General features: G+C 43.2%; 1 protein-coding gene across 1 annotated transcript in view; it reads right to left on the bottom strand.

Moving 5' to 3' along the window:
• l1cama (L1 cell adhesion molecule, paralog a) overlaps positions 1–23,295 on the bottom strand; it is a 39,388-nt gene that overhangs the window by 5,944 nt on the left and 10,149 nt on the right. The window contains exons 2-18 of the mRNA XM_056423949.1: positions 7,879–7,981; positions 7,201–7,403; positions 6,233–6,355; positions 5,592–5,762; positions 4,537–4,651; positions 4,137–4,321; positions 3,199–3,330; positions 2,969–3,115; positions 2,774–2,885; positions 2,258–2,418; positions 1,985–2,144; positions 1,590–1,714; positions 1,379–1,480; positions 754–951; positions 600–670; positions 249–474; positions 39–154 (exon numbers count right to left, since the gene is read on the bottom strand). Coding sequence (XP_056279924.1) covers positions 39–154; positions 249–474; positions 600–670; positions 754–951; positions 1,379–1,480; positions 1,590–1,714; positions 1,985–2,144; positions 2,258–2,418; positions 2,774–2,885; positions 2,969–3,115; positions 3,199–3,330; positions 4,137–4,321; positions 4,537–4,651; positions 5,592–5,762; positions 6,233–6,355; positions 7,201–7,403; positions 7,879–7,981 — 2,450 coding nt within the window. The remainder of the gene's footprint in view (positions 1–38; positions 155–248; positions 475–599; positions 671–753; positions 952–1,378; positions 1,481–1,589; positions 1,715–1,984; positions 2,145–2,257; positions 2,419–2,773; positions 2,886–2,968; positions 3,116–3,198; positions 3,331–4,136; positions 4,322–4,536; positions 4,652–5,591; positions 5,763–6,232; positions 6,356–7,200; positions 7,404–7,878; positions 7,982–23,295) is intronic.

The raw sequence follows: 23,295 nt of genomic DNA, 5'->3' as shown, positions 1-23,295 counted from the left end.
CTGAATATGAAAGAACAGATGAGATACAGGAGCAGTACCTTGTATCCCATCAGGTTTCCTCTGACCGTCTCTTTGTTCACTGCTGCCCAGTTCACTTTGATGGTAGTGCTGTTCATTAAAACAACACCTACATTCATTGGAGCCTCTAATGGAACTGAGAAACAACAACATACATGAGGGTGAACGGTAAGAAAGAAAACAAAGTAGACATATTCACAGTACAAGAAAAGCTTTAAAAAATGTTTTACAATCTTCTCCTGAGTAACCGATGATGGGATCTGGCTCAGGTCCCTTCCCCTTCGCATTGACAGACTGAACTTTGATCTCGAAGGCAGAAAAGTTGCCAATGTCATTGACTGTGAATGGTGGTGTTGTTGTGTCGTTCGTGTGCCAGCGGGGTCCGCTGCCCACTACTCGCCTCCACTGAACACGATACTTAAAGTCAGGTCCATTGAAGCTACGTTTGTCCATTTCCTGCAGTGAAAGCAACAGCAAACAATAATGCACAGACAGACACAGGGGAAATGTGCTTGATGTTGTTCCAGATAAAGAGCTTGACGCTGCTTTACATCATTCGTACGTTCATGCAACACATGTACCTCCCAGCTGATGAATAGCGTCTCTGGATCTTTGGACTCACTCCTAACATCTTCAGGGTTATTGTCTGGAGCTGTGATTGGAAACAAGTTGATTGTTTCATTCTGAGTTCACTTTGAGTGGGACAACTTGTGGTTTCATAACACTGGCTCTCACCTTCAGCGAGTGTATTGTGGATTTCAGATGGCTTGCTGGGGCCACTCTTTCCTACATAATTGATGGCAGTAACCCGGAAACGGTAAGACATGTAGGGCCACAGAGGGAGGCTAGCGCGCTGATTGTTTCCTGTTACTCTCTTCAGCTCTTCCCAACCACTCTCTTTCAAGCCTTGGTCCTCAAACTCAACTACAAACTCTGCAGAACGAGAAAGAAAGAGTCAAGGAGTGATGGAGAAAGACAGGATATAAACAACAAGGAAGCAATAGAAACATAAAATCAACACCGAAGTCATAACAAGACACTTTGAGCTTTACAAAAGTCTGATGCTGCAGATCAAATAATCATAATCCGGTCAAAGTAATGAAACCAGAGCAGCCTTTCATTTTGCCAGGGGGAGATGAAGATATGGTTTTGTTGTATTGGATATGATTGCATTGGTGTTTGTGTGGGGAAGCATATTCTCACTTGATGGCACCATAACAAATGTTCTAAAATCACAAAATTACTATTCATACAAAAACAGTTTTAGCATTGCAGGGGCAGAGAGGGCGAATGAGATAGATGTGTGCATATGTATATGCGTCTCGGGAGTACGTGTGTGTGTCTATGTGTGTCTGTAAACCTAGCACGGCGCTGTTGTGGTCGTCTCCAGGAGTCCAGCTGAGGGTGACTGCACGATGCTTAGGATCAGTGATCTGGAGCAGGACAGGAGGGTCTGGACGATCTGAGGGGAACAACAATAATATCATCACTACAACTATCTGCACACTGCTTGTCTACAGGCTTTAACAAAAAGGCAACTCTTTCATCCTGCACATATTCATTGATCTTACCCCATAAAGTGAGGGTGCCACTGGCTTCAGCCATGTCATGCTTAGTGATGACCTGACAGGTGTACACACCCTCATCATCTTCTTCCACATTAGTTATTTTCAGGTCTGGTCCATCAATTGTGTATCTGAAGAATTAACATTATAATTGTTATCTTCATCTTACTCCCCCTTTCAACTTCCATCTTTTACTTCTTCTACTTTTTTCAACATGGCAAGTCATGTATTTGTTTATGTAACAGGAACAATAAAGATGAACATTGTATGGTAAAATAAATATAATGTTTATAGGGTATCTAGCTGAAGCTAACATTTATCGTCTGTTCCTAATTTGGCTTGAACAACTAAACAAATTCAGTACATTTTGGTCGGTTCTAATGCATACAATCTGGTCTTACTTTCCGTCAGTGTACGACTCAGAGATCTTTTGATTGTCCTTTCTCCACTGAATGAGTGGAGAGCCAAGTTTTGGGTCAACAAGGGACAGACAAGTGAAGATTGTTGTGTTTCCACGCTGCACCTTCAGATCCTGTGGAGGTGACAGGATCACTGTCCTGTCTGGAGGGGAAAGCAGACACACAATGTTGAGACAAGCTGCAGAAGGTGCAACTACATCAGCTGCTAAGGGACACAGTGTGTGTGTGTGTGTGGGGGGGGTTGCATCCACTCACTGAGCACTTCCAGCTCGGCATTGATAGACAAGTTGGTGTTCTGCACGGAGCATGTGTAGATGCCCTCATCGTCATGGGTGACATTAGAGATCTCAAGCAGTCCGTTGGTGAGCGGCTTCACTCTGGGATCTTCCAGAAGGGAGGAGGTCCTGCCGCTCTCCCTGGAAAAGAAACACACATTATCGATGCACAAAAACACACATTATAAACCTGGCAAGCAGAGTAAGAAATAAACCATTTCCGCTCTTGCAATGGATAATTAATTTGGTTTAATTGCCACTATTTCACCGAAAGAACAAAGCCTTGTTGGGCACCTGCCAAACTGACAACATTCACAGTAATAGCCGAGATGTAACAGTATTTGGCTGTTAATTTATACATATGAACAACTACCTACGCAATTTTATCACCTCTGGAAAATGTGTTAAATGAAAAATCTGTCAGACAACACATTAGAATACCTATTACCGTACAATGCTCTCGAACACAACGGAATAAGGAGGTTGTGTGCCTCACCATGTGACTTTAGGTCTCGGAGAGCCAAAGCTTACACACTCCAGTAAAGCGTTCTGGCCCTCTATAAATGTGTATGTAGTTCCATCCTCAGTCAGGATCTGGGGAGGCAGCTCTGAAACAACGCAGACAAAGAGAAATGAGACACACACAGACCGACACCCACAACTCTTTTTAAGTGACAAAACAAACATTCACCAATGACATAGACGTTGGTGTTGGTGAGGATGGTTCCATGCTTGTTGGAGGCCTGGCACTGATAGACGGCAGTGTCTCCCAGTTCGACATCCATTAGTGTTAGAAATCCGCTCCTTGTCACAGAACGTCTGATGTCCTTGTCGGTTTCTATTTCAAAAACATGCAGTCAGCACATCCACAGTGCACGAGGCTGTGTGTTGAGGAACGTATTGTTGGTTGTATGCACTGACCTGAGAGAGCGATCCCGTTGATGGTCCAACTGATGGTAGGAGCGGGGATGCCGTCCGCCTGGCAGTGTAGCTTGACAGTCTCACCTGGGGCATATAGCTGACTGGGTGGCTCCTTGATCCAGTGGGGAGCCGCTACAAGGCCCAGAATATATCAATTACACCCAGCACAAGCAAAACAAAACAGTCTTCAGTTAAACAGAACCAAACCTTTCCACAGGATAGTTCTCAGTGAGACTGATGGGTTGAGATTGATAGGTCACACCCAAACAAGTCTCCAAAATTAAGCAACTGATCGCTAAACTGTTGTGTTGGGCTTAAAAGGAAACACATATTTTCAAGTCAAGGTATATTTATAGTCACATGGAGTACTACTCGGTTTGTGACAGTTGTGTAATGTCTTTTTTTACTCAATTACTCACTTAACATCATCCAGGTATCTTAGCTTGGGCTCAGTGAACAATCATTTTTCAACAAGGGCATAACCTTTAAAGATGTGACTACTTGGCAGGGATCTAAGATGCTATAAGGTGCCATCATGTGAAGTTTGACCCATAGTCGGGACTAAAAGTGACATCACTTTATGAAAGGGTTATCGTGGATTGCTTGAATACTTTAAAACCTTTATTTCAGAACAAAAGTTTGGAAATAATTTTCCACGTCGCAGGGGACGGATAATGGTTTTTGCATCAGTTGCTAAGTGTGAAGCCAGTATGTATACATGCCAAATGTATAAACTTAATGAATACAAGACACAGTAATGTGATCAACTGTGAATCTGTATTATTGTAGTTACCATTATATTGTAAAATCACAGGTACATGAACAAATCCTCCTTCACCCACTCGAAATCTACTGGATATATATATACATATATATGGTATTTGTGTGTGTGTGTGTGTGTGTGTGTGTGTATGTAGGTGTGTGTGCTTGTGTCATACCTTCTACAGTGACGGTGTAAGTGTGTGTGGCCTTCCCTTGGGAGTTCTCAGCCATACACTGGTACTCGCCGGCGTCGCTCTCTGAGATATTGTTGAAGCGCAGGCGGCGGTTGAACATATCTTTAATGATCCGAGATTCAGACATCTCGCCGTCACTCCTCAGCCACGAAACTTTGGGAGTTGGACTGAAGAGGAGGAGCGAGGAAAGGAAGAAACAGCAGAAATCAAAAGGATGTGGATGGAGGGATGCAACAGATGAAGCAACACATTGAACAGAGAGAGATGGGATGTAGAAGGAGAGGAGATGAACGGATGAGACCTATAGATAATACTGTATATAGGTGCGGCTTAAGTTTTCTGAATGATGGGGGGAGAAATATGTGCACACAGAGACACTTACAGGCCTTGGACGATGCACTCAAGCTCCACGGTCTGGCCTCTGAGGGAATGGTAAGTGGTGTGGATTCCAGTAGGTCTTAACATCTGGGGCCTCCTGTTCTGAAGTAGAGAGTTGGCTGGAGAGGCGGAAACACAAAGATGGAACAAAAAGTTCATGCATATGTATGTTTGGTCATTTTTTTAATTGCTGTGCTGCTGACACAGCAGCCACTTCAGAGAATCTGACACACACAAACACAAAAATATGCAGGGTGTAGAATAAAATGGAGAGGATTTTCTACACACACACACACAGAGAGAGACACACACACACACACAGGTCCCATGTTAACATGTGCTCATCTTTCTGACCTCTAGTTGGGCCACAGATGCTGGCAGCCACCTCTCAGTGTGAGCTGTATCTCATTACCACTGGGCTGAGGAGGTGAAGAGCCCCGTCGGCGCTGTGACCATCTAGGATAGGATTCTGCTTTGGTCAGCACGACATGCCACCACATGGGGTGAGATGACTTTGGTTGAAGTATGAGGTATTTTCATATTCAGTGTTTTACTGTCACAGATTCCTCTTATAAAAAGAAAACAGGCCGATTTTTTTCGAAATGTCAACCCGTACAGACCATCTTTTAAAATGAAAGTACTTTACAAAACTAATGATCGGTTTGGTTCACCCAAATTACAAAAATCATATATTAGCCATGCTGGCAGAATGGCTCAATGGATGGCAACGCTGGTCTGTGGAACGGTTGGTCTATCCACCACTTAGTTCAGACTGAAATATCTTTTGGACGGATTACCAGGACATTGTCCACACAAGCCACATCATAAAGATACTCTTTGTGTTGCTCCTCTGACTTTTCCTCTAGTGCCACCATGAGAATTATACTTGGAGTTTTGAGAGAAATGGTAACATTTGTATTGGGTGGATTGCCGTAAAAATTGCCCATCAAATTTAGTTGCTTGAGATAAAAACAGTCTCCGCTTAAAGAAGCATTTCAGGAACTCAGTTTAGGTCAGATCAGTCCAGACTACTGTCAGTTGATCCAGAACAAAACTCACAAGGGTTCACGGTCAGCGTGATGGGCTCCTTTGCCAGAATGGTGCGTGTCGCCAGGTACTGGACATTGCAGGTGTAGTCGTTCCTGTTGTCCTCGATTGTCAAATGGGCAAAGTATAGGTTGCCATCCTTCCCCACGACCACCCGTTCACTTAGCTGGATATGGCGTAGCTCTAAAGAGGATATGAGAGAACAAATGATGACAGATAGAGGCAGCGGGGAATGGGGAAACAAGAGAGAGAGCGAAAGAGAGAGAGAATGAGGAGAGTAGCAAGAGGATATAATAGAGAGAGGAAATAGAATAGGAAGGCATAGAGAAACAATAGGATAAGACAAAGAGAGAGAGAGAAATATCACATTTCTAATAAAGAAACATCTGAGAAAAGGGATATAAATTGACTCTCCGCCTACAGAACGTGCTGAAGACATATAAAGCATCCAGGGTCAGCTGAATGCATGAAGGGATAATCTGGACATTGAAAAAGAAAAAAAAGATACTGTTGTTTCAGAAATAAACAGTCATCTATACCTCACTATGATGCTCGTGGACCACAAAAGGACAGATAGATTGTCTAAGTAGCAGATTGATTGAGGAAACAGGAAGGATTTAATGGAAGGAGAGATGGAAAGGTAATGTACTCACTCCAGTCCATCCAGTGAATAATAGGCTCCATGGAGCTCTGCGGGGGGTTACACTTCAGAACGATACTGTTTCCCTCTTCTGACTTCATATGAACCTTCTTTTCTTTCTGCTGGGTCGGGAGAACTAACGGGAAGTAAGTGAAGAAACACACAGATCTGTTCATTCAAACACATACACAACCGCCTTTGCACAGATTTACGGCGCGAAGTAAAGATTTTCTGAGACAACCCATATCACAAGTCAACTTAAAACACACAGTACAGTGGATAGGAAGCAATATTTGTAAACCCTATTTTTTAAGAACTTCAAGAATCTGAGGAGCAGCGTGTGAAGAGGCACCAGGTTGTCTTGTGTAAAATGATGTGATCTGTGAGTCACACGTCTCCTTCCCTCCTCCCTTCTGCCCATTGTCGGTAACCCTGCAGGAGCTACTGAAGAGTGCTTCACATGACATCAACTCAAGAGCGTTTCTGGGGAAACCGTTGTCAGGGAAACTGTGATGGAAGGAGGTCGCCCAGGAGAGAGCCAGTCACACAGGTGAATAGATACAGAGTTGTATATGCTGATTATAATGTTATGTTCTGGGTGTAAGTCTCCCTGTAAAGCAGGGCGAGGAAAAGCTGTACGCGCTGGCTCCGCTCGCAGCTTTCCAAATCTCACGGTTATTGCTGAGAAAAACCAACAAAATGTCTGGCATCTAATCTGGACTTACTGGTGCTCAAACTCTGAAACTGACAATGATAAAAGAAATGTAACTCCTCTATTGTGATGCAGTTTGTTTTAAAACACATCTAGTTAATAATATTTCAAGTGGTGTGATTCATCTCTCGAGGCAAAAGATACCAAAACAGCAAATATTCCGGACGCATGATGGATCTTTTGAATATTCAAATGAACCACCAAAATGAATGACTCTTTCTTGGTAACTGGGTCTGTGGTTTCTTTAGAATTAAACAGCATGTTCTTACCATCAGTGTTGATGCGGGCCTCATTAGAGACGGCTGTCCCGAGCACGTTGGATGCATAGCAGATGTATTTGGCCTGGTACTGCTTCACGCTGTCCATGGTGTGACTGAGTGTGTAGAATGAAAATGAGCCAGAGCGCTCAGAAATCTTCAGCTCTGGCTCACTGCCTGGGTCAAACTCCACTCCATCCTTTGTCCATCGGAAACTTGAGCGAAGAAACAATGAAACAGTAATGCTGATGAGAGAATGTTCACCCAAATGTCAAAGCCCCCGAAAATAATATCCATGCCTTTGAAAAACACATTTCCTTCAATGTCACTGAATTTGAGGGTACAAATACATTTATGCAAAATGTACAGGAGATGCCCCAGTGGGACTCATAGCGTGTGCTGTGTAATTGCGATATTCATCTTTTCCCTGGCAATTGGAGCAGTTTTCCACTTCAAGACACTCTAAAAAGATTGCTTCAGGGCTTAATGACATTTATCCTCGTTGAAATAAGAACTGTGACTGGGAAAACTCTCATGTAATACTAATGTGTAGATGTCAGCTGAACAAGGAGAAGGAAGGTCAATGTTCTCAGTTGTCTAAAAAGACCACCATGACCATGACCAATACAGGATCTTCAGACCGTTTGCATGTGTGTGTGTGTGTGTGTGTGTGTGTGTGTGCTGACTAACATGGGTTGAGGGTTGCCAGTGGCTCCACAGCTCATGACGAGGTCTTCAACACTAAAGACGGTGACAGACTCCGGCTGAGTGATGATCATTGGAGGTCTCTTGACTGCAACGGCCAGAAACAGAGTTCATGTTGTCATAACAACAGTTACTGAGCAGGCGTGCATGTGCTACTATACACCTTGGTTCAAATAGATAGAGACACATGCACACAGTCCACATAATGCTGCAGTCTTCACATGACCTGCTTTCCTTCTGCATGCTGCTGTAATAACTCCAGCTCTGACATGCACACATATATCATCCCATTTAGACACACACTTTTCTGTAGCTGTTGTTAATAGATTTACTAACAGCACAGATTAACCAGCAATACCACTCATGTTCTTAGTTTAACAGCTGCCGATAAGTATATTTAGTCAATATCATTTAAAAAGACTCCTCAGAAAAAGAGATGAAATGTAGGCCAAGGAAAAAAGTGAAAGAAAGAAATCAGACGGGATGAGATGAAATGGATTTAGCATAATTTAAGAAGGAGAGTTCATGTAAAGGAGATATTTGGCACAATGCTCCCTGTGGGAAAGGGAAAGAGTCTGCGGGGAAATGAAGCAGAGATTTTGAAGAGAAAAAAAGTAATGACCACCACAACAGCCATAAAGCAATCCCTCAAAAAGAGACTCATAAAAACCAACACGCTGGGATTTGCTGTGAATACTGTATTGAACCAGCATGTTTGATTTTTCCACATGCTTTATGGCCCGTGTCGTATTTTTACGTTGTGTTCTTCAATACCTAGAGACAGAAATGTAAATCTTCTTCCCCACATAGCTCAGTGACTTTGGGCTGTTTGCATTTGCAGTGAAATAGAGGTCAAAACTTGATTGTAGTTGGCAGAGTCTAAGAAGATGTGGCTTCAGGGGAAAGAGACAGAGCCCAAGATGAATTCATATTATCCAGGTAAATGGGTAAAGGAGGAAGGTTGCGGTGGGTGAGGAAAAGAAGGCACAGGAGATGGATGGAAGTACAGCAAAGAGAGCCCACACAGCAACTGAGGAGCAGAGGGGAGTGGGGGGGAAACAAACAAGAGGTAGACTCACAGAGATTTAGAAGGAAACGGATAGGGAGAGTGGGGGAATTTAATGAAAGAATTCCCACTGACGGAGGCAATAAACCCATTTCCTCAGCTGATCAAATTGACGTTTGGGCTGCGGGCGCAGCTCCATTATTGGCAGAGGAGGAGGAGAGGAGGTGCTACATTTCTTTCTTTTGCTTTACAGTTTCCCGACTCTCACATCCTGCTTGAAATTCCTGCTTAATTCGTTTTCCCCCTTTAAACCTTTTTTCCCTTTCATTCCCTTTAACCTGCTCCCCTCCCTTCCTCCAAGGTCTGAAAGGTACCCCTTTTGGACACATGGAAAAAATGGGTTTCCCCTCATAACGATCCCCCTGAATCAAGTTGGTTATCCATTCAGATATACTGTAAAATAGTACAAATTCGAGCACAGGAAAAGACAATACAACTCATTAAAACCACAAATACGGAAAGGATCAGACCTTGTGTTTCATGCCCCCTATATGGGTAATTTAGAGTTATCATGGGAAAACTTAATATAATAAAAACAGTCTTAAATAAATCGAGGGTTCAAACATATGTAAACCCTTATTCATTCAATGCATCAAACAATCCCCAAACACATTCTAGTCCTTTAAATTGGTCTTCTTGAACAACTCTTTGCCGGAATCAAGGTGGTTTTTAAAATAAGGAAAATTAAACATGTTCAGATTTCTCATGTTTAAAAAAATTTTCCCATATTGACATAATGCTATTTTAGTTCAAGATCATTGTCAAAATTAGTGCTATGAAATTTAATTGATAATCCAATTTTGAAGAAATCTACAGTGAAGAAGTCACTTTTGCGAATGCTTTTCCCTTGGTGAAAGAAATTTTAAAGAAAATTTTAATGTTGAAGCATGGAAACATTGGACGAAATTACACAAGGATGAACTTAGTTGTAGAGGAAATATCTTGTAAGAAAAATTTGCTAAGTTTGAAACGGCCGACTTGCATAAGAAAAATTTCGAAAAATTCTTCTTAAAACAGTAGTAAAAGCCAGTTTAAGACAAATCCAGTTTATATACAACCAGTTCATAAACAATATTCTTTAAATAATTGCAAAATTAAAAGTATATTAAAAGTGTGTCATTTTAACTTGGAGGCTATAAAAACAGTTAAATAATAAACATTTAGTTTATTATGAAATAAAAGTTAATAAAAAGTAGATATTATTTATAATGTTATTGGAAACCAAGGAAATTTAATTATTAGTAAGAATTAATTTAATATTACCCAATTATAAGATAATTACTTAAATCGAAAGTAAAAGAAAAATTTTAAAATTGGTAAAAAATATAATTTAGTAATTAATAGGAACCATTATAGCACTTACACAGAATGAAGATTTGATCACTACAATGAGATTAACCCATGAATGGTATCATTAAATTTATTCTAAAGGGGGATAGCCAAGGGAAATGATTAGAGATCATAAAATCTTCGGATGAAACAGACGAAGAATTTGACAAAAGAAAGGGAATAGACACTTCAGAGAAATAGTTTGTAAAGTATGTATAATATACAATTGCAGATAATTGATTTGACGGGCAAAATTAAAACTTTTTCAATCAGGACCATGCATTCAGACCTAAATTGATTAATCTTGTTTGAAAAATTGGGTTTAAATTTTCCATTTGCCCTTTTAATTTAATAATTTTTGTCAAATCGAACCTTCATTTATGTTCCCAAATAATTAATTCATTTCCAATGGTTCATTATTTCCTTCATAATTTTTATCCATTAATTTTAAATAGTGTATTTGCTTTATCATATTTTTGAATAAAATTGATCTCCATGTGTTCCATATCCCTATTCTTTTAAAGGTATTTACAGGTGAGCCTTTGCCCCTTTTGCTTAATCGTTATAAGTTGAACCAGTGGGTCCTGGCAGCAAACTGAGCCATTTTAGGGGGAGCCAGTCTAAAATCGTGGTAAAAATTTGCTGTTCTTGGGTAAATGAACCAAAATTGTTTCAGGCACCCACTGCACAGACCAAAAGAAACTGAGATAAAACTGGTATTGGCATCCAGTAAAGGGTATAGTCATCTTATATGAAGGGGCTAAGCCCTAAAATTGACTGGGGAATGAAAATCAGAAAAGATGAAAGAACCATTTAGCTTCGATGCAAGCAAGAACATAATACATTAAGTTTCAGAGCTTTTCAAGCAGTCCGTATTTAATCTTAAGTGCCTCTCCATTTACTTACTTTTACATTTAATGCCTATAAACTGTTTAACCATGTGTCAGGATGGGAGAAAAATTACCCTTCATCATGTGGTCAGACCTGAACAGACCGCGGCGTGGAGTTAACACACCAATCAAGGGGCCACAATACACACACCATCAAAAAGCACCATACATTGCCTATCACTGAACCTGTTGCTGCAAACAAAAATCCCCATTTGTTTAATTCCATGAGCGTGGCCCATATGTAACCCAGTCAGCTGGACAGATGGACAGAATACTGCAAGAAGAAGCTGCACAGAGCCTCGCAGCACCCAGACGGGCACGTGTGCACAGACACTGTTTGATGAAGTGTCACATCAGATAACACGCAGAGCACTCATACAAATATCGTTGATGATTAGGTTGACTGGCCCCGGATGCATTGCACAAACTGAGCAGTGCGCTGTGTATTTGGGCGATGGTGCTGTGATAAGTGTGCGATAAAGATGCTATCAGTCATGGGGAGTGAGGCAAGCCACCCCTGCTAGGATACGATCCGTTCTCCATCTGTACTCTTGGAACCGGTCCGCGCCACAACAGGCAGGCTATCCTCCCCCGCGACACCACGTGGCGCAGCCCGCTGGCTGTTTACACTACTCAGTATCACACACAAAGAACTGTTATTGCACACCATGATTGAGACGTACATGTGAGACAAAGGAAAATGGCGACAATAGAGAAAGGAAGCTTATTTGGCAGCTCTGCAGTATTGACAGCCTGATTGAAAGAGTTCTGGCGTTGTTTGTTGGCAATGTCACAACAGAGTGATGGATGACCTTGGAGAATGGGGGGGGGGAGGTCAGAGAAGAGAGGAGATGAAGATGATGGAGAAGAGTGGTGGGTGAGAGGAAGATAGAGAGAAGTAATCATCATTAATTGTCTGTCACCTCGTGGGGAATGGATGGCCAGTTAATTGCAAGGGACATTTCGATGTCAGTCAGGGAGAAATATATTGAACAATATATTGAAAAGAGCAACAGGAAGATGGAATTTGTGTACAAGAAAGCCAAATTAGATGAAATTAAAGACCAAACAAGAGCTGAGCCTTTAATAAGGCAGTTTAAACCGGCAGCATTCGGATTAAATGAGCCATTACGTTAACTCGCTTGCTTTCTCAGAAGATTACAACAACAGGGACATAAATAGGGGAGAAGAATGGAGGGTGAAGTGGGTGGAGGACTTAAAGAGAAGATCAAAAGAAAAAGTGGGTTTGAAGAGGAGAGCATATGAGGAGTGGAGGTGAGGGAGGAGAGAGGCAAAGTGGAAGGAGGAGGGATGACAAAGGGCGACAGCTGTGATGCTAATCCTATCCATACAATTGCATACATACACACACATCTGCAAGCCCATCCAATCAGTGTGCATCATTTTTTCTCTCTTTCTACTTGTTCTTCCGTTCCTGTCCTTTTATCAACTACTTTAGTGTTTGTTGTTCTCTAGACAGGAGGCCAATTACAGTGTTCCAGTCTTAAAGCAGCCTCTCCAACATGCCATTAGAGGCAGATGAATGAAGCAGGGCTAGTCAGGGTGTTAGTACTTGTGTTAATGTGATCTATTGGAGCTTACCTAACAGTGGCCCTTCCACATTAACGGCGAGGGAGAGCCAAGTGGAGCAAATCAGGATGCTGATTAACGATGTGGAACGCCGCCGCTTTTCATACAATTCACTATGGTAGTGTGACCGGGTACACACTCATTGGGAGTAAAAAAGAAGCTTGCAATAGACAGAGAGGAAGGCAGACAGACACACACACACCTTGAGTGGTCTGACAGAAGAGATCAGAGTGATAAAAGGGCACGGTCCAGTGGCTCCAGTCAGGGGGTAGGGCTCGCAAAAGAATATTCTAGTCATGTTGAGAAGGAGCAGTAAAGGGGAACACTTTAATGGGTTGAGAGGGGAGTGCAAAGGAGGGCCTGTGAGTGAGCGGGCGGGCGAGACAGACAGAGAGAGAGAAGTGGCATGGAAGGTTGCCATAAGGCCAACCACCTGAACATGCCGATAGCACAGACTGATGTGGCCTGACACACACGCATGTACACACACACGCATGTACACACACGCGCGGGCACACTTGCTGTGTGCACGGCATGGCGCCTCTGGAGCTCCATTATCACAGGGGTGAGAGTCACTGACATCGAGGCAGACGCCTGATTTCACTTCTGCTGTGCAGCTGTCAAAGATCCAATCCAAGCCATGTTACCTGCTTCATTGGACAGGGTCAAAGGTCATGCATGGGATGAATGCTTGCAGCTGGGCTAAGATGACCCGCCACAGTGTTCCTGAGTGCTTTTAAAAACTATTATCACCACGAGGACGTCAACAGGCGCCATCACAAGTCGTTCGATCACAGGGAGATTGTCGAGTGACCAGCGCTGTGTGGAGATTTCAGGGCGTGGCCGTTTCATTTTTCTACAAGAAAGCCTGACAGGCCATGTATCAAACAAGCCAAATCAACCAGTCAATTTTGCCACACCTTCAATTATTCATGAATTCCTGCTTTGATGCGTTTTGCTTGCAAAAACACAAATAAGCCAAACATTTTGTATTATGCTGTGATTGTTGTATCATTAGTATAATCTAATTGCTGTACGCCGTTGTGGCGAGTACCCCTCTTGTTATTCATTAGATAGAAATTGCACCCTTCCTTCCCCTGCAAAATATAGTAATTAGCATTGAATAGACATGTTGGGTGTCGCCAAGGACTTTGAATGCTAAAAAGGAATCGAGTGAAGAGGGGGAACACACACAAGATCAAACCTCAAGATTTAAAACGTGTTTTGAGATTCACACAGATTCTAATCCCCATCGTGCCACCCACCCACATGTACATGTCTGTGTGTGTGTGTGTGTGTGTGTGTGTTTGTGCATGTTCAAACATGTGTGCATGTCTTGTGTCCTGTCATGCCTTGCTTTTAAATATTAACTACCTCCAGCTGTGAAGATGTGTAGGGGGAGACGATGCGGTACGGAAGAAGGGGGGGAGAAAAATAAATGAAAACATGCCCCCCTTTACCCTCTACTCTCCCCCCAGGGTTCGTCTGTCTGAAGAAACATTAAGCTGAAAAGAGACGGACAGATGAACGGGCGGAAGATGTGGTGATTTGGACAAAAGGAAGCACTCACTGCGAGAAATGGACTGATGGGCATTACACGAGAAACGCAGTGAGAGATTAGAAGGGTCAATGGATGGTAAAAGTGATGAGGGGCGTCTGAGAAACATGGTGATGCTGGTGGGGGGTTGATGATAAGGCCCCCTGCCGGGTGAATTATTCATAGAAATCCCCTTCCTGTCGGCACAAGTTGCCCTAAATTCACCCAAATATATAATTAATTTGCACCCCCTGCATTTGGTGTGTTCCCTGAGTGATGCTGTCCATCTACCTGGTCTCTTTGGTCGTCTCTCCTTCGCCCCCCTCTTCCTCTCTCTGGCAGGGTCATACTTAATGCATGAGCCTGTTGCAGTGAGACAAGTCTCAGACCCACTTTGTCACTACAGCGGAAAAATACCACAAATCATGAGAAATAACACTGGCTACCTGTTTCTGCTCGGCTCCACAATTCATTTTGAAACACAGACATGTCTTTCAACATTCAGCGCAGTGAAGATTGCATTTCTTACAAGCCGTTCTCACGTTTTCTACTTAGGAGCCGAGCCCTATAATAGGAACTGTCCAAGTAGGATGAGTGTCCATTTTCCTGTCGCCTTTTTATCGGTCTTCTTCTCTTCTCTCAGCCCCCTCGGAAGCTGACACTAAAAGCTTTCTTCAATTCCCCTCCGATCACTTTTCTCAGTACATTTCCTTTCCTCTGCAGCTCGTCTTACTGCATTCAACACCTTTCACTCTGGCTCGAACATTAGACAATGTGGCTGATTAATTCAATATTTGCAACTTAAATGGAAAAGACGCCTTACAGCAGTGGTAAACCAATATATTCCTCATGGTGGTACTCTTTGTTTGAAAGGCCAAGTGAAGTGTGTTCCAAGACCAATGAGCCATATTCAACTGCAAATGGAAAGTTACCAGCAGAAAAAGCTGCAGAGCTACATTATATCTGGAATCAGGGGACACAGACAGCACATTTATCAATACCACTATTAGCATAAGCTTGGCCGTTAGATGCTTCGCTACTCGCACTAGAGTCAAACGCTGCAATCGAATGCACGCCAGACACCATGTTGTCCTCCTTTTCCAAACGCCTGCACCTCTTTCGAAGACCCCGCCGCGCCCCCACAGTTCTGTCAAGGGTTAGGGGTTAATATTGGAGTGACACAAAGCGAGGGGAAATAAAGGTTGTCAGTGGAGCCGTGAGGGCAACCGCCTACTCTCTCTCTCTCTCTTGCTATCATGGTTGCCATGACAACAGGGTCTCCACACAGCATCCCCCCATGTACATACAAATTCAGTTATTCACACACATGGACACCGACGGGTTTGCGGTAGCTCTTACATATTGCATACACACGTACACACACTCACTCACTTGCTGCTGCACACTGACAGGCCCTTACTCACGCCCACAGGTGTAAGTACCAATACTGCATGTCTTCATGTTCATACCATGTGCACATGTGGACACACATAACATTTAACTTACTCAAAGATGAATAAAGTGTCATCATTTCCAGACTCATGCAGCTGAAAATTAAAAATACAAAACAGAAGTACAAGATTTCCTAAGTCTTCTTCAAATCTCTACAGTCCCTCTCTTTCTGTACGCCAACAACATGCACACATCCCTCCTATTGCCAGGACTACAAAAGAAGCTACCTCCGGCGTGATTTATTTATTGACGTTTTTCCCCCTAAAGACACAGTGGGAATAGTAGAATAAAAGAAGTGGTGAATAATTCAACACGACGGGAGTGAACTCATTAAGACATCCGTGAGGGCTGGAGAAGGAGAGGAAAGGTGGATGGAGGGACGGAGGAAAGAAAACTGACAAAGAGAAAGAAGGGCAACACCGGCGGGAGATCAAAAGGGGGATGGACAACAAAGTCAACAATAAAAAGTCTAAAAAATTCATAGGAATTGAAAACAAAGAGAGAAAGAAGTAGGATGGAAAGAAGAAAAAGGAAACAAGTGACAGACGTGGAAAGGGAGATTTATGCTTATGGGATCACTGACTAGTAAGAGCTCTCCAACCATCAAAAGCAGGGGTGTTACCCCAAATCTAATAGTGTATCATATTCCCTGCGTTTGTGCATGCGTGCGTGCGTGTGTGTGCGTGTGTGTGCGTGTGTGTGTATCAGTAAAGATCAGCCTGCATGTCAACAGGTCAGCTAATCTCTCTTGTCAGCTAATGGAGGCGGTCTTGCGGATGGAGTGCTGCCTCAAGCTCTCTCTGCTTCTCGCATGTTGGCTGCTGGTCACTTAAGTCCACAACCGATAAGGTAATTTGCTTATGGCGCACCGGTCAGTCATATAGTCACAGGAAATGGAGATACATGCTATCGATAAACCAAAAGGAAAAATAAGCAGGATGGTATAGCTTTGTGTGGATAAAATCATAACTGTAGTCTTTTGTAGGGAAAGTTTAAATGTACATATGTTGTCAGTGCTGCATATAATATTAATCTCTTTTTTAATTATCTTTTAATTCCCCCTGTAATCTCAATAAATATGGAAAGAAAACAGAAAAATAAACATAGATAACAAAGAAAGGAAGCCAAATGTAATTGTTTCTGTAAACTAAATGAGAAACATATGTATTAGTATTCACAGATATACATTCACACAAGCACATATTCTTCTTACACTGCTGCACTGTTGCCTGTGGGTGTAATTTGCTTCATTAGCAGCAGCAGCAGTCAGGTTCTGTGCCTGCAGCACAAAGCGCAGTAATTACGGACACACCCTCCGTGTCAGGCATGAGATATAAGATGCGATGCATACAAGCGCCGCCATCCACAGCACACGTCCTCACAGGCACATTGTTATGTATGTGCAGTAGAGGAGCATGCAAACGCATGAACCCCGAGAACAGCGTACGGATATACTGATTTGTTTAGGAATGGTTTAGTGCATGTTAACTTGAGTACATAAGGGCAATTATGACATTATGAAATTACGTGGATGAGCTATTAGGAGTGCCCTTCTCTTGTTCCCCTCCCTGCTTCCGTTTATGTCTCCTGCTCCGTCCTCCAGCTCTTTCTTTCTCTCTCTCTCTTTATCTCTCGCAGTCAGCCTCTCCCCTTTTCTCCTCTTCCTCTGGAGCTAACAGCCCGGCTTGTGTTATTCTTTTTTGACGTACATTTTGACCTTCACTGCCAACTTTCTTAGCCTTTGTTTCACCCTTGTGACGACACACGCTGTTTGTGTGAAGTGAAACTCAGTGGAGATCTTTCAGTAAATGTGTTTGTATGCAGCCAATCATCCCATAGAGAGAATATTTAGAGGGGGATCAGATATTAATGTGTGTGTGTGTGTGTGTGTGTAGGTGTGTGTGTGTGTGTGTGTGTGTATGTGTGTGTGTGTGTGTGTGTGTGTGTGTGTGTGTGTGTGTGTGTGTGTGTGTGTGTGTGTGTGTGTGTGTGTGTGTGTGTGTGTGTGTGTGTGTGTGTGTGTGTGCTTGTAAAGCCTTTGGGGATCACACTGGAGCTAGGCAGGCTGGTAAAAAAAGAAGCTGACATGAGTATAGTATCTATCAGTGGTAGCCCAGAAACCAGACGCAGCAGGTTAACACTGTTAGAGATGAAAACCAGCTGGAGCAACACAAACAGTATGCAACAGCACCAGAGGGAAATGGGCCAATGAAGCACATTCTTGAATAACTATACCATGGCATACATAAAAAGGGCACAGCACATTACTTTATCTTTCCATCCATGTCACATTGTTATTTAAGTCAGCCGATGCTTACATATAATATAGTGTAAAGCAGCCGAAGAGAAAGCTACGAGCATCAAAGAGAAGGCCGCGGCGCTAAGGTTATCGAACGAGCCCTGTTGCATCAAGTGTGCGTGCAGGTTGGTGTTGGCTGTTGCAGGTCGTGATGTCTGAGGAGGGGCTGTGCAGTCAGTCATTCGGCAGACAGAGAGGAGGGGGATCGGTCCCCTGGGTGAGGTGATAAGTGGCCAGCATCGCGCTGAAGGAATCCGCTGCCAGCAACCAGTGTGACACGCAAGGACACGTGGCTGGCTCCGGAGGGACCATCGGCCCGCCACACCCCGAGGAGAAAGGAGGAATATGTATACATGACCTACCACCTCCACCACAAAAGGTTAGAAAAAACTAACTCTTAGTGAAGAAGCAAAACCATGTCACAAATTCAACCAATGCATAATTCTGACGTAGTTTTCTTTTGAATGAGTACATTTATCTCAGGTTCTTATCCCCAGGTTTTCACATTATTCTTTTGCCCTGAGCTTTTCTGCAGACAGCTCATTGCTAAGATTTAGACATTGGCTGAAACATTTGTCACGGTCTTCTTCGGTTAGATGTAATCCTGTCTTTTCGACCACTTCAGGGAAATGAGCTGCGGGCAGGCCGAGGTCACACGTTGAAGAGCCTCAGACTGTGGGCTGATTTTATATTATTTTGTGGACTTTGTGGAGGCATAAAGAAATCCACCATGATATTGCAAAAATTCTGTGAATAAAACATACATAAGACTTACTTACACCCATGACTGTACAAACACACTTCCACAGTTGCTTTGTTAATCAAAGCTATGCTAGCTAAGAAATATAAATATTTTGCAAATTCTTAACAACAAGAGCAAACCCAAACAGCTGCTGAAATAGCACGAGCATGCCAATCAAATCCCACAAGTTAATTGTCGACATTATAGGTGGAGGTAATGGCTACTCACAGCACCAGGCGATTTGCATTTTTTAAATGGTTAACCAGTTCAAACAACGGCTTCTTGGCAATCCCATTAACTTTGTTAAAAGTTGCACAGGCAGCACTTCCCCTTAAGTGCTCCTCGTCTAATCAAATACAAGGTCTTCTGGGGCTGAGGAAGGTGATGTACGCCTCTGAACAGCGAGTAAATGTTTATCGAGTAAATCAGAGAAGCAAGAGAGGATGGTCACTGTTGTGGATGAGAAGGAACAAGGAAAGGAATGAAAATGATTCAGTATTCCAACTTTCTGTTCTCACAAGTCCAGGATAACATATTCAAATTGTTCACAGTTTCATAGACTGTGGAGAATGTATCTCACCCAAGTCCACTCCAGCCCTCTGTCTGCTGTTGGCCACAACTAAAACCACATTTTATATAAGGGCTAACATTCTGTGAGACATTTTATTGATTTTGTTGTTGTTCAAGATGGTAATCATTGTTTCTTTTTGCTGTGTTTGCACTTTCCTGTATTTATTTTAATGCTGCGCCGCCTCTCAACACATTGCACTGACACGTCAATTTAAAAAGATGTCAGTCAGACTTGCAGAACTTCTAATATTGGGAACGTTTTTTACTGCAGTTTTGTTGAGCAGAAGTTTTGTGTTAAAAAAGTGATATCCACATTATTATTATTATATAAGTGTGTGCACTGGCATAGAAACCAATGCCCCACAGGAGCTGCTTGTTGTCTCTACATCAGCTTGTTTCTGCCTCTCTCATCTCTGTGTCATCAACACACATGAGGATAACCGCAAAGCTCAGATATGTGAAGACACTCTATGCGCACATAGTGAATCATACCTGCACACACACACACACACATGCACACAGCAGCAGTCTGAAGGTTGGTTTAGGTAATTGTCTGGCGAGACAAGTAAGTTTATGGGGATTTGCCATGCCATTAAAAAAAGGCAGAGTGAGGATAGAGCGGGCAAAGAGACATGGGGAACAGAGTTGGTCATAACTCCATGCGCTCAGCTTGTTTGCACCTGTGTGTGCGCTTGTCTGTTTGTGAGAGAAAGTGTGTGTTTAGTTAGGATGTGATGGGTCAGTATTGTTATGCATGACTTATTTTGTTTGTTGTAGAATGTGTCCTGTGTTTGTGTGTTTGTGTGTGTGTGTGTGTGTGTGTGTGTGTGTGTGTGTGTGTGTGTGTGTGTGCAGTGTGTCTAGAGCTAGGTGTCAATACCCCTGCCTCCCTTTCCTTTCCTCACCCGACTATCACCATGACAACCTCCTGACTCCAGCTCAGCCGCACACAGAAAATATTTCTCTCCCCTCCCCCTCCTACATTCTCTCTCTCTCTCTCTCTCTCTCTACCTTCATCTCCTTTCTTCTGTGTCTCCATCTCCTGCTCTTCCCCCATCGCTAGCTTTCTCCAGGTCCCTTTTTCTGTCTACAAGCTCCTCATTCTTGAAAGAGTTCCTCCTTCCTGACTGTCGTCTTTGCTGTCTGTTATTTGCGCTCTTCTATCTCTTCCACTTCTTCTCTCCATTCCCTGCTGATTGCCTCTCACTCCTTTATATAAAACTCCCCTTTTCTCTCCCTGAACTCTTTCACCTCACCCCACCCTTCACTCCCAGTCGTCTTCTCCTTCCCCACAGAAAGAAGCTTCTGGATCTCTGTCTTCCATCCGTGCTGCGCTCCGTCTTCATTCAAACCTCCTGGCTAACATCATACACAATGCAATTACAGGTAGCATTCAATCAACCTCTGCCATCAACTTGTATCAAGCCTGTAAGAGAACGTCCAGTCTTCAGGGAAATTTGCAGACTGGCACAGCATCAATTCAGCCCCTGGACCCTAAGTGGCTGACTAACTCCCATCGCATCTGTTATCATTATCATCAGCAAACCATTTCTGCTCTGTAACTAAATCCCATCATTACCAATGGAGTCCGCCACGGAGATCTATTTGAGGCAGGGCGGCTTGTGCTCTCCATCAGAGGAGGGCGAAGCTCCATCAAAGGCTGCAGTGTTATCTGAGGCGCACAGCCCTGTCTCTGCTGCAGACCCCTGTCTCTGCAAATCCCCCCCCCCCCCCCCCATGTCTCCACGCAGCTCCGGCCCCTCCACACACCACTGTCGTGGTGAAGAGATCAAGGACGTGACATTTTACAGAACGCGCCGCAAATTTTAGCAAGGCGCAATATGAAAGAGAGTAAACAGACCTGTTCCATCCCGCCTGTGTGTGCGTGTGTGTGTGTGTGCGTGTGTTTGTGTGTGTGTCATCTCCCTTCAGAACTTTAAAAGGGAGTGACAAGTAAATATGTTTTTATATTATTATATATATATTATTAATGAAAAGCGAGGAAGCTGTTTTATCGCCACTCTGTTAATATTGTTTTGCAGAGCTTCACTGCGTCTCTTCTTCCTCCTGCATCAGCTTTTCTTCCCCCCTCCTCTGCCTCCTGGGGTTCTGCCCCGTGCACTGAAGCCCGTCTGGCCACAACTCCACTGCTTTCTCTCATCTCACTTTCACTCCCATTTTGCTTCAGCTATAAAAGATGACAGAAAGGGTTTGGCTCTATTTCCAGCGAGAGAGGGAACATTCAGACGGACAGAGAGAGTGACCACAGGGATGCAGAGGGAGCTGTGGTGACCTTTCCCTGCGGCTAAACAACCGGTTGATGAGCTTTCCTTAGAGTTAGGCCAACAAGGTCTGACAATCCACATCTATACTGTAGACACACACAACACAAAGATGCTCACGGCCAGCTGTTGATACTATAGTGTATACTCCCAGTCAAATATATGAGAACAATATGTTCTAATAATAATGATGTGATTTATAGAGCACCGTACGTAAAAGAAATTCAGGAGAAAAAACAATGGCTGCTTGTTGGTCAATGAATTGATTTCAAAATAAGACTTTTTTTTAAGTACTGAATGGTTTAGGGCCAGAATACATTTTCAGGAACTCTGCGGACATCTCAGTTCATCTGGGACCGGAGTCAGAACTAAACAGGGAGAAGCAGTGTTCACTTTTAATGCATCATATATTTGGTACAAACTCTCAGAAAACTGCACAGCTGCAACTCTCCTTTCTTTTAAATCAAGTGTTCTGTTTTCGCTGCCTTTATTAAATAACTTCTTTCACTGCAATGTAGTTTATGTTCCTGCATTTTATATCTGTCTTATTGTATTTAACTTGTTTATATTTTCTATGCTGTTGGATTGTTAAGGACTGCTTTTCCTTGTTTTTAAATGTTCATATATAATTAGTTTTCTTTTGCACTTTGTCTTTTGTATTTTAATGTTTTATGTTAAGCACTTTGAATAGGCCTACCCTTGTTTAATTAAACTTGCCTTGCCCTGCTATCGTGGCATATATCTCAATCATTTCCATCCCATGATAGCATTGCTTAAAACCTGCTGATCGTGCTGGTTCCTTTATAGGAATGGCTCGTGCACGTCAGCAACTCCTGCCAGCGAGCACCAGCCTACCAACACAGCTTTTGCATCATAACATTTCTCAAACACTTCAGTGTTTTCCTTTTATTCAAACTGAAAGGAGAAACCAGCATTTCTGTCACTTGCGGGGGCGAACGGCCTCGCAGACGGACTGAGGGGCCGAAACAGAGCAACTGTGTGTCTGACGGCCGCACGGCGAGGAACAGCCCTGTCAGTAACGTTTACTGATGGACTGTTCCCCCTCTGAACCAAGCGTTGGTCAAAGCAGTGTTCACCGCAAAGTCATAAATATAACACTCTCGACTGAAGCGACGGTGGGAATGAAGAAGAGTTACAAAGACGTTTAAAGATGGATGATAAATGGCACGCATTGAGAAGGAAGTCGTCCCAGTCGTCAGTTCAGTCTGCAGGCAGTCCTACTATTTGTGTTTGGCGTTGTGCTAATTATTTAATATGCATACACAGCTGAGAGGATTATGGTGAGCTACCTGTGCGTGTGTGTGTGTGTGTGTGTGTGTGTATGCGTGAGATTGGCAGGTGTGCATCTGCCGCCTGCACACACTGACATTTGAATCGCGACAGGATCTCTATCCTTTACCCTCCGATCTCTCTTTCTCTGCTCCCTGTATCTTCTTCTCTTCATCACATTGTCCCGCCCATCTTAACCTCCACACTCTCACACTTCCTGTTTGTCGCCCTGAGCAGGATCACGCTTTACCAGTGAAATGAACATTTATTTAAAGCTTACCGACAATAAACTTCATTTCCTTCCCTCGTAGTATTCCACCTTCTCTCCTGCGTCCCCTGCCCCAGCCTACCGTGT

This window comes from Pseudoliparis swirei, chromosome 9 (assembly GCF_029220125.1).
Source record: "Pseudoliparis swirei isolate HS2019 ecotype Mariana Trench chromosome 9, NWPU_hadal_v1, whole genome shotgun sequence".
Classification (NCBI taxonomy): domain Eukaryota; kingdom Metazoa; phylum Chordata; class Actinopteri; order Perciformes; family Liparidae; genus Pseudoliparis; species Pseudoliparis swirei.
This window is presented reverse-complemented; position numbering and strand designations above follow the sequence as displayed.